A 16778-nucleotide genomic window follows, 5' to 3' on the forward strand; every position below is an offset into this window, starting at 1 on the left:
TTAAATTTAAATAATACACACTTGGTAGAAAATATTGTTAAAGTTGAGCTCTAGAAAGGGTGCAAATGAAAAATAGTTTCTAACAAATATTTTATTGCTCTCTTTATGTTGCAGTACATCATCATCAGATCAATGCTGAGTATGAAGCCCGAAGATCGACCTGAAGCATCTAAGATCATAACAGACCTGGAAGAGTGCTCTCAAAAGCTAAACGCTGAAGAAATAGCACGTCGTGGAAGGACCACACAATAATACTACATTATACTACTGTCAAGAGATTTATTCTAAATGACACTTCTTCAGCTGAGAGTCTAAGAGTGAAGACACACACAGACGCTGCAGTTTTAACTTGCCAGGGCGTTTCACAGAACGCTCACATCAGAGTGGGGGCCCTGTGAAGTGCGCGCTCTGTTCTTGCACTTGCCTTTATTTATACACAAGAAAAATGAATACATTTGTTCAGTGACGTGAGCATATGCGTATGTGATTGTGTGTGTGTGTGTGTGTGTGTGTGTGTGTGGTCAGAACTGCTTGTTTGACTTCTTACTATCGCTGTGGGAAGGTTCAGATACAAATATCAGAACACGTTTTATAAAGAACAATCAGTCCACAACAATGAAAAGTACAATCAGTTCTAAGCTAGGAAATGATCATCATGCAGCATTCTATCACAAGTAAACTTATATCATTAAAAGCTTATACTGACTAAAAAATACAATTTTCTATTGACAACTACTAATGCCAATACTCCCAAATGGCACAACCAGATACTGCACACAGGACAGGGACTATCAAACTAAAACAGGAAATGCACAACAGGCACAGAGGCATGGAATAGACACTGAACAAAGGGAACACAGAGCACAGGGACAGGAGTAACAAACTGCAACATGACACACGACTAAGTAGGGAGCAAGAAAATAAAAATGAAGACAGAACTAAACCTACACTAACCATGAGGGGCACAGGAAGAAAACCCAAGAACTAGAAATCACAAAACCATGAAGAACTAGAGCTAGAAATACAAAACCAAAAGACAAAAGACTAGTAATGATAAACCATGATGAAATGAAAGATTAACAATAACACAAAACACTGGGTCACCGACCCAGGACCGGCAAATATATCCCATTGCTCTTCAGAGAGTTTCAGAAGGATGTCAAATACTTACATGAAACGTATAAATCATAGTTTTTGAAAAATACCACGAAGTATTAAAACTGTAGAAACCTGTAGTTTCATTTAAAAATTTTAATTGCCAATTTTGCCCATCATTCCAGGAAGGGTGCCAGCCATTCCATTTCACAGATGGATGGATGGACGAACATATATTTAATTGATCCTATAAGGGAAATTACAGTTTCAGGATAAAGAATAAAATAATAATAATATAATATACAATGAAACATAACATATACAATGAAAACAACATTGTTAGTACCACAGGCAGACAGGACAGAAGTTTTTGGGAGGCTGAATGTGAATAAAATAGTCATTTGGTTGAAAATGGCAGATGAAGGGAAAACCTACATTTGAGAGAAATTGGAAAAAGCTTTTACTCTTGTGGGGCAACAAAGAGACAATCAAAAGTATTGAGATTTAAAGGAACTGAGAGATGATATTTCACCAGAAATGTTGAAGAGTGATGTGTATATTAATGTTCAAGGCATATTGTCTGTGAAGATTCTCAGTCATCCAGGTCATCGTAGTCAAAGGAGTTTGCAAAGAAAAGCGTCTGGACTTCTTTAAGTTGCTTGAAGACGTTTCACCTCTCATCCGAGAAGCTTCTTCAGTTCTAAGGTCAAATGGCCGAGAGTCCCAGATTTAAACCCAGTGGGAGTATCCCCCCCAAGGAGGGACAAAGGACCCCCTGGTGATCCTCTAATCACATGCGCCAAGGTGTGAAAGCAGGTGTGGGACCTAATCAGCCAGGGTTTCGGGTGAGCCCATTGTGAAACCTGGCCCCACCTTGTCATGTGAATTCCTGAGGTCAGATGGCCCAGGATGTGAGTGGGCGTTAAGGCGTCTGGGGAGGGAACTCAAAACTGGATTATAGATGGCAGACAGTTGGTGTCGTAAACCACCGCCTCTGTTAGAGGCGGTGGTTTACGACTGGCTGATTAGGTCCCACACCCGCTTCCACACCTTGGCGCATGTGATTAGAGGATCACCAGGGGGTCCTTTGTCCCTCCTTGGGGGGGATACTCCCACTGGGTTTAAATCTGGGACTCTCGGCCATTTGACCTTAGAACTGAAGAAGCTTCTCGGATGAGAGGTGAAACGTCTTCAAGCAACTTAAAGAAGTCCAGACGCTTTTCTTTGCAAACTCCTTTGACTTCAAGGCATATTGTTTTGAGGTGGAACTATGTTCATATTGTATTTGTATTACATTGTCTGCATTGTAAAGATAGTTGCAATACATGCTAGGAGTAGAGTAGAGACGAGACGGACGATGATCCAGAACCGTGACAGGATGACTGTATATTTTGCTAACCTTTAACCTCCTAGGACCTGGCGTCCACATATGTGGACATCACATTTTGGGTTGTCTAGACCAAAATACTAAGTTTTGCTCTACAAGGGCTTGATTTCCACTTACGAGGACATTATACTGCCACTTTTCTTTCAAAATTTAAAACAAATGTTCTCATATGTGGATCTCATCTTTCTCAGAAACAAAAATTAGGTTAAAAAAAAATCTGTTAATTCTTTGTTTTTACATTTATCAGGTCCTAATCAGCCCAAATAGCAAAGAGAAATTAAAAATGCATGGCATGAAAGAGTTAGGGTCTTAGTAGGTTAAAGGCGAAGAATTGTTTCCATGTTAAAAAGTGGGAACATAAATGTTGACAGTGGCAACTGTTAAATGTTAACTGTTGTGGTGTTGGAAAAAATAGAAAACTGGCAAGCTGTTTTATCGTTGGACCATAATGATGGCATGTTTATTTGGGGTTGTGATATCATTTTGGCAGACTGCTAATATCAGTGGACTTTTTTTTTTTTTTAATTTTTATTAATAAAATTTTTTTTATCTGACCTGGTCACTGGAACCCATTTCTTCTGTTCCTCAGAAATTTGTCATGTGACAATGTCCAGGATAGTGGCTGTTAAGGTGGACAGTTCAGTTTGCATTGTTAAAGGAAAGCACTTCATTGCCTTTTTGTTACTGGAGTGACACTAAGCAATCATTGCAAATAGCAACTTTGCTATCCATTTTAGACACTTAAAGGAAAAGCACTCCACAGACCTTACTAGCATGTGCATAACTCAAGTGTCATCTTATCAACCTGTTACGTGGTCTTAAATGTTTTTTCTTCTATTTCTGGCAAATACAGACATTTAATTTAAAGTAATCTATTATTTGTATGCTGCATCTGTCTGCATACTATTAGTTACTAACACTATGGGCTAATAATGTGTGGTGCAGCTGTTGTGTTTTTTTTTTGTTTTTTTTTTTTTTAATTGGACCAGGTTTACAAAAATGTTCACTGCATGTGTTGGCAATGAAGGAAATAAGAAAAATAAGTTGGATGTACTAAATTCATTTGTGCGGAATCTATTGACAAAACAGATTTATATAAAACTAATTAGTAAAGCACAAGGTGGCTGAAAATCTAATATTTTTATTAATCAAACTTAAATTTAACATTTTACTGCCACAAATGAGAAATGTGTTTAAAAAACAAATATAAACTATCTAACCTGTGAATACATAATTTATGTCCATACAACAACTTGATTTAGGTAGTCTTAAATATATCTTGTTAATCCTAAGTAGCTTTTAAAAATCAGCTCACTTGCAAGTTTATTAAATTAGATGACCTAAAGATTTTTGCTTTAAACTAACACAATTTTGTGGAACCTGTTGACGAAATAATTTTAAGTAAAGTCAACATTTCATTTTTTTGAGTGTACTCAAGGCCTTGTAAGGTGCAATATTTATATACAACAATACAGTCGATACCCCCAGTATTCGCAGGGGTTAGGGGCCAAAGCTGCCCGCAAATACTTGAGACCCCGTCTACAAACGCTTATAACTGACTATTTTAATTGTTTTAGGAACTTTGTGTTTAGAGTTTGCGCATCATTTGGCAAACATTTTTTTAAGAAAAGCATAAACATACTATTGAGATTTTGCTGTGTTTAGATTAATATTAATATTTGAAAATGAGTCAATCATTTTTTCTAATCATTAAAAGAGCATTTAGTCACGAAAATAAAATGAAAATAATGATCGAATATTTTAGATATGCTCTACAAAAAAAAAATCCCCAAATATTTTGGAGTTACATTGCACAGAAAAATCTGAGAATACTGAACAGGCTAGGCAGGCTTTGACTGTATAAAATAATAAAAAACAAAAGAAAAATTCTTCTTATTAAAAATTATTCTGAGATAAAAGAATTTAAAAGACAATTTTGGCAAATAGCTGTGGAAATGGCATTAATATAATTTACACTATAAATCTATGTTTAATCTAATATGTTTGCAGCGATGCAGGTGGATGCTTTTCTGGTGTCCTGGATTGTTGATTACCTGACAGGAAGACCACAATATGTGCGTCTTCCACATTGTGTGTCTGACAAGGTAATCGGCAACATAGGGGCACCACAAGGGACCGTCCTCTCCCCCTTCCTCTTCACCCTCTACACCACAGACTTCAGCCACTGCACAGAGACCTGACATCTTTAGAAGTTTTCTGATGACTCCGCGGTGGTTGGATGCATCAGCAGGGGTGACGAGTCAGAGTACCGGGCTGTGGTAGACTCATGTCACGTGGTGCGAACAGAATCATTTGCAGCTCAACGTGGCAAAGACCAAGGAATTGATTGTGGATTTTAGGAAGACCAGGAAACCCTTGACCCCTGTTTCAAACCAAAGGGTCAACGTGGACATTGTGGAGGACTATAAATACCTTGGAGTACACATAGGCAATTAACTGGACTGGGTTAAAAACAATACTGCACTTTACAGGAAGGGCCAGAGTCGTCTCGATTTTCTGAGGCGGCTTCAACATCTGTTGGACTACGCTCAGGATTTTCTATTGATCTGTTGTGGCCAGTGCTATCCTCTATGCCACAGTTGTCAAACTCCAGGCCTCGAGGACCGGTGTCCTGCAGGTTTTAGATGTGTCCTTGTGACTCAATCTACACATGTTCGTTCATTTTCTTAAAATCGCTTTGGAAAACACTATTTTACGTCATTTAACTGCTGCTTACGGTTAGGAATAAGGTTATGGTTAGGGATAAGGTTAGGTTTACGGCTGGAATACATTGCTGGAACGTCTATTACCGCGGGACCGTCATTCCACTGGAATTCAGCCATAACCCGGCGCGGACCATAACAACGCGGAAGGTCACCTTTCGCGTTCCTCGTGAACGCCGCAGGATGTGACAAAACGTCAGTATACTACGCCCCGGGAGTGAGAACGGGCTGGTTTTTGTTAATGTTATGTACTGGAGCAACTGTAACCCACATAATTTCCCTATGGATTAATAAAGTATGCTGATTCTGATTCTGATTGAGGGAGAGTGAGCTCTGCTGTCTCAATAGTGTGGAGTGGAGCGAATGCAGTGGGTTGTCCATGATGGAGAGCAGTATGTTCAGTGAAACTGACTCAAACACCTCCAGATTCTGGCCAGTGATGGTTTCAGCCTTCTGAATTAGTCTGTTGATCCTACTGACCTGCTGGGATTCCCCTCCAATCCAAGCAGACAACAGCAAACTGGCATTCACTAAAAGTGCTGGGGTCATTACTCATTATTTTCTTACAAGTAATGCAGTACATTACTTAATTACTCACTGAAGAAAGCAATTTGTTATGCTACTCGTTACATTACTTTCTTGTTACACAGTAAACACACCAACACAAATCCCTGTCATAATGAGGACACATGTACAATCTTTCTTGTACCTTTAAATGATCGACACTGTGATTCTGTAAAAACACGAACAGGTGGAAACAGAGCTTTCAAGACTGACTGCTCATCACCGCCTTTGTTACCTGATAAAGTTCAGGCTCCGATTGCTGGGAGGGGTTGGCAAACTCCTCCAGTGCAGTTTATCCAGAAAGTGTTTTTCCCTGAGGATGGTGGCGGGTCTCACGTGGACTGGGATTTGATGCTTGGAGAAACATCTTCAGAGTTTGTCTGACAATCCTGCCAAACTTGTTTTACTGTATTTTTGGTTTGTTTTTCTTTCTTTTTTCTCTGTCTGTCTTACTTTTGTCTTCTTTATGCCATTTACATTTGTATTCTCTTTTTTTTTGTGTGTACTTTGCTATGTGCATTTGTATGTCTATGCATCACCTGATGCTGATCCTGATGATTGCAGCGGTTCCTCTTTTGGCCCCAAGAGTGCCAAAGTAACATTTTACTTTAAGTTAAATAAAAATATAGAAAAAAATGCTGTTGTTGTCTTTTGTTCTTTGGCCTGTAGGGGGAGCTGTGGCACTGCATAGGTCGGGCAGTTCAGATCACGGCTGCAGACTCCAGGCCCTGTCTGCCTGTGGGTGAGAGAGGTTTATTCACAGTGAGAGGGCCAAAGCTGAGGGAGCTGCGTGACATTTAATCATGCCTCTGGCGCATGCTGGATGATTAACATCTCAGTGGAAAACAGCAGTAACAAGTGCCAAATGCAGGATCCCACACAATCACCTGGACCCAGTGCCCACAGTCACATGGGCCCGCTAATCAGCACAAATCAGCTCCTGCAGCTCAGTATGTTACCTCAACAATCTCCACAGTGCAAAGAGCCTTAAAATTTGCTTGCCGCCTGTGGAGAGGCCATAGGTGAAGGACTGATTTCTGTCTTATCAGCTACAGCACTACCTCATTGTGACAGCAGCAGTAAAAGGGGGGAAAGCTCCTGAAAGAAAGAAACCACGCAGATCCAGATCCTTATCCTCCCAGCAGTGAACATGGGATATTTTAAACCTCCCTCACTGATCTTCTTCCTTAGACCTTGAGAAGACTCTTGTAGCCTTCATGAAAGACTTACAGTAACTTGCAGCTGTTGGTGTTTGCTGAGAAGTGTTAGCAATGCTACTTAAAAGATTTTTGACCACACAAACTGACACGAGTAATATTACAGTTCCTTTTCTCACGATGTGGAATAACTTCAGCAGGATCTGGAGGCACGTTTGTCTCAGCCTGATTAAGCCCAATATGTAGCATCTCCTGTGAAATATTTGGCTCTTTATTTATAGAAGCAAGCTCACAACTGACCCGACTACAAGGACTAAACAGGTGCTGTATGGAAGCAAAATAAGGCCGTAAGTGAGCGTGAGAAAACATTTTGTTAGAATCCATTCAAATGCATAAAAGCATCACGATCTGTGACGTGTAACTGTGAACCACACTTAGTGAGCAAATGGAAAAAGAGTTGCACAAATAGCAGTTTTGTAGGTACGCAGCTGTTTATTGATAAAATCAGTACACGCAAAACGTGTACGTGTGTGTGTCCATCTAAAAGTTTAAAAAAAAAAACCACTCCGTGCACAAACATCACTTCACTATCAGATCACAGAGCTGAGGTTGGGCCACCTTCGCAGTGTGTGGCTGCAATCAGGCTTCATCTTTGTAGTGAACAGTGTGAATTCACAAACCCAAACAACCATCTTATGTAGTCTGCGTTTTACCCAGATAACACTTATTTGCTATAGAAACATTGAATCATGCAGGTTTACATTAGTGGGAAAATAAAATCATTAATTCTTTACTGTGGATTTTAACAAGCACATAGACACAATTAGAATTTTGTTGCTGTTTTCTATTCATTGCCTTTAAATTCTTATTTTTTCCATTACGATCCAAAATTATTCAAGCCAGTCGACTTTTTTTTACTCTGCAGATGTCATTTAGATAGCGACTGCATGAGAAAACTTTGAGCTGTTCTTCCTGTGACATTTACACCACCAAAACAATGTACTTTCTCATTTTAGCAGCATCTAAGATAAGAAACCTGGTGTGTCTCCAATCTTCTGCAGCTGTCGCGCTTCTGCGAGCAGGCTTATTGGATGTATTGAGGTCACTTCCTCTGAGAGCACTGTGGGCATTGAAGCAGTGCTTCTAGTCAGTGGCCTGAACCATGTTGCCGGGGGTAAAATGGACTCACAAGTCAGAGTCTCCCCACAGTCCCCGGGGGTCGGGCCAAACGATTACTCTGTGCGTAGCCTCATTTCAGAAGCAGCAACCGGAGTTTGCTTTGCTCTGTGCGCTTTAGAAATCGGCTCTGCTGCAAAGACAACGCTGTTGCCCACCTGCAGACGTCAAAATGAAACGTGACAGTTCAGAATACATGTGACCGGTGAGATATAGATTTGTCATCTTCCCCCTGCCTATGCATATATTTCAGAAGTTCCTGTTAAATTATAGCTCACTTAACCTTTGGTGCACTCAGGTTAACTGGAGCATGAGTGCATGCTGTGTCTTGCCTGAGGCTCCACTTGGCTTTTACGCTGTGCTTTCCACCTCTCCAGAACCACATCCAGCCACTGTCCACTCCACTCAAGGAACGCTGTAGGGTTTAAAGGGCCATACCCGTGATTTTTCAGCATGCTGTCATATTACATGCTGGCAAAAGATTTAAATGACTATACAACTTGCAAGAACTTTGTTGCTCTGAATTCTGTACTATGTATTCATACACGTAGATCCTGGCAACACTTTTCCAGTCTTCTGTTCCCCAGTTTTGGTGAGGCTGTGTGAACTGTAGCCTCTATTTGTGGACTGAAAGATGCTCTTGTGCCTTCCTATCAGCTCAAAGCAGTGTGGCCATTCTCCTCTAACCTCTGGCATCAACAAAGCGTTTTCATCAAGAGATTTTCTCTTTTTTGGACCATTATCAGTAAACCTTAGAGACGCTTATGTGGGAAAATCCTTTATTTTCCATTCTGATGCTCACATTTGGATTTCCTGTTGCTGTCTCAAACATGTCTGCCTTTTTGCAGTCGCCTGATTTGATATTATCAGTAACAAGCAACTGAGAAAGTCTATTTAGTGAAGTGGCTGGTGAGCAGGGGGAAATTATAATGCAATGTAAGAGCAAATTATTAGCACTCAGCACTTTTTCTTAACATGTACATTATTTCTGGCTTTTTTTGGTTTTACTGACCATTGGACTGTTTCAGTTCACGTTTATTAGCTCTCCTAGCAGGACACAACAGGCAGCTGCTTCACACCCTGAATCCTTAGATATCCACATTTGAAGTCCCAGGTAATGAATTCAGGAGTTGAAGTAAATGAGTTTAAACATGGAGTCTCTCTGGTAGTCATTTTAAGTTATAGTGTAACCCTTTAACTGGATGTCAAACAGGGACAGGGCTACAGCTGGAAACATCAGTGTCTTGTCTCCTGCACATGTTCTAATTTAGCGATTTCATTCGGTTACTTTATAAAAACACTACACATGGTGAGCACCTCCTGTGGTATTTTCCAGGGGCTTTCCAGGCATATCTGAATCCTAGAAAGTGTTCCATCTTCACCATAAGTGAAGTCATATATAAAAATATCTAGTTCTGTATCAAGATTTTCTGAGGCTTGATGTGTTGTGTTATTCAGTATCATGGTCTCGGTATGAAATGTCTTTACAAACCCCGGCTGTTGTCAGATTTACCCTAGGTGTCGTCAGCTCAAAGGTCGCCCTAATTAGAAGTTGTGAAGGGACCTGTTTGCGTCATCATTGCACAAAGCCAAGGCTTTTGTTGTTTCCTTGCAAAAGTTAAACTACTACATGAATGAGTACGGTGACCCCGAGAGGTCAAACGGACTGCACCTTAAGAAAACACCAGCAAATAGAAAAATGCTGTAAAAGGACACAAAACCCAACAGAAGTTGGAAAAAAAACACAAATAAAGGAGAGTAAAATTGAACAACATCTCACAAAACACAACAGAAGTGTTTTTGGGGATGCAACAACAGGACGGACCCGCTGCGGAGGTGACAGAAACCAAAACGTGAAGGATCGCACTGAGATATGCTTAAAAGAAGAGAGGGGTTCACTGGCGTCGTAAGGGAGGAAAAGATGGAGGTAATGCGTGTTTTAATTACATGATTCATATCATACTGTTAGCTTGTAAATTCCACCGCTGTTCCCTCACGTTATTGTCGCTTCCGTTTCGGGTTGTTTTCTTTCTGTTTCCGTTGTGTTTTGTTTGCTTTTGCAGCGTTTTTTCCATTTGCTGGTGTTTTCTTAATTTCCCACCATAAATGAGCGGTTATACTGAACACAGGACAAAAGTTCTGCCATTGCTTTTATGTTCAAGCCGTTACATCTCAGCTGTGATTTGAAAGGAAAACACCTCATTCACTCAGACCCACCTGATTCAGCTCTAACTGGCGTGTCCACGCATTACATCCTCTTCCTAACGCCTACTGTGAATCCTCCCCTGAGCTCTGGTACTCTGGTTACATAAAACCTATTGCACAGGAGAACTCCCAGCCAGCCTGTGGCGGGTCCATAACTGCGCTGACAAATCAAAGACAACTGACTTTTCAGATTTGGCTCCACGTCAGCCAAATATTCAGTGGAGGTTTTCCATCCATTCTCACTTGTTATATTTATCCCTCCAAAATACCAGCCCGCTGTCTCCTGAGAGCAGGCCTGTCAGAGGTAATCATGCACATCACACGATTTTAGCTGCTGCTATTTATCACTGCTACAGAGCTTCTCTTTTTCCTCTTGACTTGGTTTGAAGTCCCTAAACTCTAAGGTATGTTCACTGTAAAGAGTTGTGGATACTTTTTTACAATGATTTTCTAAAGATGGTCCCGTTGTTGCAGAATACGAATACCCCATTTGCGTAAATTTGGTGGCTTTTCATGTGAAATTGGTCTATCGGTGTGTTTTGTTGCTTTTATTGGCACGTGGATACAAAGCCAGAAACAGGCGTGGGCGTGCGTGCTCTTTTCTTGGCAGGTGTGCGTTTGTGCATCAGCTGAAGGAGCTGTCACACCAACTAGATTTAGGCTGCCTTGTGTCACTCTGCGTGGGTTTGTAATTTACTACAAATGATAGTGCTTTCTCTCTGTTGACAGCCACCCCACACAGCCCATCCAACGAAGTCGTTTGGTGGCTTCTTGTCCTCAAATGCTTGGCATCTTGGTGCAGCGCCCCCCCCATCTTGCAGCTTTGAAGGTCAAGAGAATGATGCCAAACTCACCTGGTAAATCTTTAATAAGTCAAAGAGTCAGCCCCATCTGGAGTTCAGCAGTTCATCGTAGAGCAGCAGGAGGGGGGGTAGGCGGCAGTGTGTCTGGAGGATCCTCTGAAAGCCTGCGCAGCCAGTTATTCCCCTGTTTCCTTTTTGCAAAAACGACACCTTCTGACAGCCCAGCTGTTGTGCCGATTTCATGCCCACAGGAAAGACGTGTGTGAGATGATGCAATCATGATGTTAGAGTGGATTTCTCATGCAAGCACAAAGAAAGAGAAGGCAAAAAAAGAGAAGAAGAAGAAAATGAAGGTTTCTTAAACCACAACCAACGTGCTCTGCGGAGAAAAAGGCTTTATCAAACAAGGTTCGAGCTGAAGATTACAACACTGCATCCACTGCAACCGCCAACGCTAATGTTGTTTACGGCTAGACGGATTCTTCCAAATCGAGGACAGAGACATCCTCCTCGTCGCTGTCATAAATATATCACAGCCGTGGCGAAAACCAGACAGCCTGCACTTCTTCAAAGACTGTGAAGTTACAGTTTTATTTGCCATTAAATGATTCACAGGGAAGTATCTGCTTCTGCTCCCCGCACCTGCAGACTGAAGCCGTGAGATAGGATTCAAGCTTTTCCCCTCCGTGCTATTAAAGGCTGTGTGGTGAAGTGTTTATAGTTGACAAATTAGAATATTTAGAGCTGAAAGGATCAAGCAAGGTGACTTTGTTGCGTAATTTGAATGATAAGTTGCAATGAATTTGGGTTTTCTCTGTTCTTTTAGCAGGCTTTGCAGGGGAACTAAGACGGGGAGGTGGGGGGGAGCAGGCAAGCTCATCAAACCGGCAGATGAATCGAAAGATAGAGTGAATCGACGGGAATTAATTACTTTAGTAATGTTTGCGGATTCATGTTTGCTTCCTTCTCTTTGTGTCAGTAGTAATTATGCAGGCACCTATGGGAGAGGCAGGGAAGGGAGATGAAAGGCGCCGTGAAACCAGGACACGAACAAAGCCAGAAACAGAAAGAGGGGGCCAACGCTTGAACACCATGCCATGACAGACAGCCTTTGGGGCTGTTTTATTCAGCTGCCAGGAGCTTTTTAGGATTCGTTTTATCTGCTCTGCCTTCCCACCCACCCACACGCCCACCCCTCTGGATGGTGCTCCAGATGATTTGTGTCCAGTTTGGCTTCACTCGAGCCAACACAGCCTCTAAAAGCAGACACACTCTGCCTCCTTCCCTGCAATCAGCCCTGCCCGTCTTGTGTTTGAGAGCTGTTAAACCTCTTTTCTGCGTGAGTGGGTTAGCTCGCGTTTAAGTGAAAGGTCCCCTCAGGTTGTACGTTTTTAAAGATGAATTTAAAATCTACTCCACTCCATTTTTTTTCTTTAACTGTGTTTTTTTTCCTTTCCTTTGAGGGGGGTCTCACATGGAAAATATTCAGCAGTGCAAATCACGACTTACTTGCAGATGCAAAGCATGTTATGATTAAAGGGCTAACCACAATAGCGGAGGTTTTTGATGGAGGAGGTAATACCACCAGCAATTTTCATCACACAGTCACGTATTTACACAGCGTTGCCTGTTTCCTTGTTTTCCCCACTTTAAAAAGTAATTTCTCATAAATCGGCCCTAACTGGTTGGTGTAATTTAATAGTTGAGTTGCTTCAGAAGCCGCGGACCGACGGACAAAGCTAGACTCAAGATTTCAAACGCTGCAAGTAATTCGCCGTGAGGGTCGGGGAATGAGGCTGATCACATATCCATTCAGAGACAATGCTGCCCTAGACATCTGTATTGATCTTCATTGGAAAAGAAGCCTTTTCTGTCTGGTACCTCCGAAAACAACAAATCAATTGTTGTGTGAGTGTGTACATCACTTGAAGGTTGCATTTGATTCCAGTGGGGTTAGTTTCAATTGCTGATATTTTTCAGGATCTTTGTAAATTTCTTTTTTTAATCATTTTAATTAGTAAAATAGTTGCTGCGTTGGAAATTTAAAGCAGCAAACTATTGCTAACCTCTGTTCTTGATATTTTTATTGACGTAATAAATATCTAAATTTTCATCAAAGGTCATAATAATGTAACGAATGCTAGGGCAGACAGTAGCTCCTGTGTATAAAAGTCACCGTGTAACCTCATAAGATGCTCTTTAGGGACGAATGCAGTCGAATTAAATTCATTGCACACCACATCTGGCCTCTCAAAAATCCTTTTAGAGATGGCTGAAAGTCTCCGTTGCTGCCACTCGGCTCCTGTGTTCTTCATCAGACCCAAATTAGTGGCATTACACTCAGAGAGCCATCTCATAAATAGATTTCTTGTTGTGTGCGAAGCCTCATAGGGGAATCGGTGCACCATGTTGCCATCTGTCTTCGTACTTCCAGCCTCCGGAGCCACTTTCCCAGAAATCAACACCCTGTGGTCTGAATCACACTTGGCATCCTGTCGTCCGCATTTCTTTTTTGTCCCCCCACCACCTCCCAAATTGAGGTTTGTAAGCACTATCAACAGAGAGCATGCTGTGCTTGGTCATTACAGGCATGTCAGTCTTCAGAGAACATTGGAGATAATGTCGTCCCTACGAGTCTTTCTGTGCCGTATTATCACCAGCAAACGACACAGAGAGACATGAGCGGTACCTTGTTTCACTGGAAGCTGCAGTGCATGTTGGGTGATTAGTTAGTGACATCACATGCATGTCTTTGGAGTATTTTTTTTTTGGTTTTGTTTGGATCCTCTTTATAAGGACTCTGTGCCTGATAAAATCAGCAGGCTCTTGAGGTGTGGGTGGCAGATGTACATTCAGAGGTTGAAGCTGTGAAAAGCAGATGCATCACTTCTTTAGTTACACTGAGGCATTTATCGCTTATGGCTTTAGAGCAGATAAAATGCTGATAGGATTAAAAAAAAGCTTCTTTGTTTTTAAACATTACACTGAATCAAGCACTGATTTTTTTTTTCAAATGGAATAGCTAAACATTTATGAAGTAGGTTTGAGGTATTTGTAGGAAAACCTTTCTGTTCTAGTTTCACTCTTTCTCATCTCCATGTTAAGCTAACTAGCTGCCTTTACCATAATTAAGGAGAAATCATACAGCACAGACATACTGCCAATCCTTGTAGTCATATTTTATATTACCAGTATATTACATTATTTTTGTAAAAGACCTTTATATGCAAATCCAATGCAACATTTAAAAGTAAGTTTGAACACCTGTTTACAAAGAAGCAGCACTAACGAAGAAACTAGGTCTCTCTTCTGAGGAACCATATCCCAGTTTGGATTCGGGAGACAGTCACCATGTGAGAGTTGATCGAGTGGTGGAGTCAGAAATAAACTGTTCAGAAGGCCAGTATTTTTATTATATCCTTCACATCTGTGATCTAATGTGTCATATTTACAGTGCAGCCAACTAAAGAAGAAATCAAAGACTTTACAAAGGGAAAAAAGGAAAAATAACTCAAAGATAATCCTAAACTAAACAGAAACAGCTCTGCATCGGGCTGAACCCCTTTAACGAGGGTCCATGATGGTCCCATGATGCACTGAGTGTTTCTTCTTCACTCGCCTTTTTTACTGTGTGTGTTTATAAACCACTTTACATTCAATCATTAGTTATTGGTAACCTCTGCCTCCCTTTCACAGTCTGTCCTTTGTCCTGTTTTCCTCCCCTGTGTTCCTCTCCTCACCCCCAGCCTGTCTGTTGCAGCATATACCTGCTTCTCCCTGAGTGTTCCTGTTTAAAGGACGTTTTTTCTTCCCACTTTAGCCAAGCGTTTGCTCACAGGGGACTGTCTGATTGTTGGGCTTTTTCTCTCTATTTGCTAGAATGCAGGGCATACATGGAACGCCATAACCAAGTGGTTTGCACAGAAACATCTGGTCAAATGGAAGACGCCCCCTAGGGTGGTCGAGAATGATTGAGCTAAGATCCTGTGGGACTTCCAGATACAGACGGACAAAATGGTGGTGGCTAACCAACTAGACATAGTGGTGGTAGAGGAAGACGGCCGTAGTGATAGACGTAACAATACTGAATTACAGCAATGTCAGGAAGAAGGAACGTGAGAAGCTAAAGGAGTACCAAGAGCTCAGAGAAGAGCTTGAGAAGATGTGGTGAAGGTAACAGTGGTCCCAGTGGTAATCGGAGCACTAGGTGCAGTGACTTCCAAGCTAGGCAACTGGCCCGAGCAGATCCCAGGAACAACATCCGAGATCTCTGTCCAGAAGAGCGCAGTCCTAGGAACAACTAAGATACTGCATAGGACCCTCAAGCTCCCAGGCCTCTGGTAGAGGACCTGAGCTTGAAGGATAGACCACCCGCAGGGGCGAGAGGGGAATATATATATATATATAAGCATCTTGACGCCACTGTTTGGCGCTATAACCACAAAATTGAACTGAATGAAGCTGTATTTCCTCAGATGCTACCATTTCCCTCCATGAATAAATATTATCATATTATCGCTCCATCATTGACCTCTCAGCACCTGGCTACATTGCTGTTCTGGGTGCCTGTGAGGACAATGTCTGGCTTCACTGAACCTCCCGGGAAGTCACTGGCCAAATTGGCCGAGTCCATTTGGAGCCACACACCAACTTGGCCTCCCAGTAGAGTGGCACTCGGATATTTGGTGTGCTCACTTCTACTTGTGCAATAGCAAAGGACGCTTTGGCAACAAAGACCACCCCCCATCACTCCATTGTGCCTTTTTTCTCTATTTGGCCAGTGCCAGCAGCAGCCTGGTGGGACTACAAGGGTACAGAAAAGCCATATTTGGACTGCCTCTCTTTGTTTCATTTTCCTTTTTTTTCTGACTTGGTTAGACTAATTCAGTGCCACAGCTGTAATCAGACAAATCTTTATTTAAGGGCACCATGCAGATTACATTATATAAACATTATATTCTGAATGATGTTCAGTTTAGGAAAAAACACCTGGGTTTACTCACTGCAGCAGGTCCACCAGGGGGCACTGTTGTTCCAGGCTACGTCCCATTCTAAAACCTGGAGGAGAAGAGAAGAGGTAGAGCTGTCTACCACCCAATCTGTGTTTGTTTCCTCACTTTGTAAGATAATGGCACAATATTCTTATCCAATCTAACCTCTACCTGGAGAAGGAGACGGATTGCATGGCACTTTCCCTCCTGCAACAAATTAAATCAGAATGCCTTTATAGAAAAACAGATAACCCTTTCACAATCCAATATCACCACTGTATGGCCAAAACAGGAAATATGGCACATGTTGACTGTAGGATATATATCATTTCAGGGGGGCGAATAATGGAACAATCGATACCGCGCCTGATCCTGAATGATAACCACTCTGCTAATAGAGCTGACGAGCTCATTTGAATTACGGTTGCATTACCAGAGGAATGCTGATCTGCGAGAGAACAATGGATTCAGTCCAGAGAACATAGCAGCGTTATGAGCATGTGTAATTAGTTACAGGTTACATGTGTTGTCTATATTTCTGAAGCGGAGCTCGAAGCATCCAGATACTGGATAATGTGCTGTATAATTTTCTCGACCTTGCCCTGACTATTTTATTGCGTTGGCCTCCTCAGAATCTTTGATTGGCCTGCCCTCCACCACCGCCAACACCGCCGCCG

General features: G+C 41.8%; 1 protein-coding gene and 1 long non-coding RNA gene across 5 annotated transcripts in view; one reads left to right on the top strand and one right to left on the bottom strand.

The window, feature by feature from the left end:
- Positions 1-1614, top strand: part of LOC100692960 (interferon-induced, double-stranded RNA-activated protein kinase) — a 29013-nt gene extending 27399 nt beyond the window's left edge. The window contains exons 13-14 of one of the 2 annotated variants that reach the window (XM_013269074.3): positions 115-263; positions 732-1614. In XM_013269074.3, coding sequence (XP_013124528.1) covers positions 115-252 — 138 coding nt within the window. In that variant the 3' untranslated portion in view covers positions 253-263; positions 732-1614. Of the gene's footprint in view, positions 1-114 lie in introns of both variants that reach the window. The other variant, XM_005473932.4, reaches the window with a different exon arrangement.
- A 2887-nt stretch (positions 1615-4501) lies between these two features.
- LOC106097934 (uncharacterized) overlaps positions 4502-16778 on the bottom strand; it is a 66430-nt gene continuing 54153 nt past the window's right edge. Inside the window, exons 3-5 of one of the 3 annotated variants that reach the window (XR_003213406.1) lie at positions 16273-16308; positions 16114-16168; positions 4502-6505 (exon numbers count right to left, since the gene is read on the bottom strand). This is a non-coding gene — a long non-coding RNA (uncharacterized LOC106097934). Of the gene's footprint in view, positions 11336-16099; positions 16248-16272; positions 16309-16778 lie in introns of those variants that run through there. The other 2 variants (XR_003213407.1, XR_003213409.1) reach the window with 2 other exon arrangements.

Source organism: Oreochromis niloticus, linkage group LG13, assembly GCF_001858045.2.
Source record: "Oreochromis niloticus isolate F11D_XX linkage group LG13, O_niloticus_UMD_NMBU, whole genome shotgun sequence".
NCBI lineage: Eukaryota > Metazoa > Chordata > Actinopteri > Cichliformes > Cichlidae > Oreochromis > Oreochromis niloticus.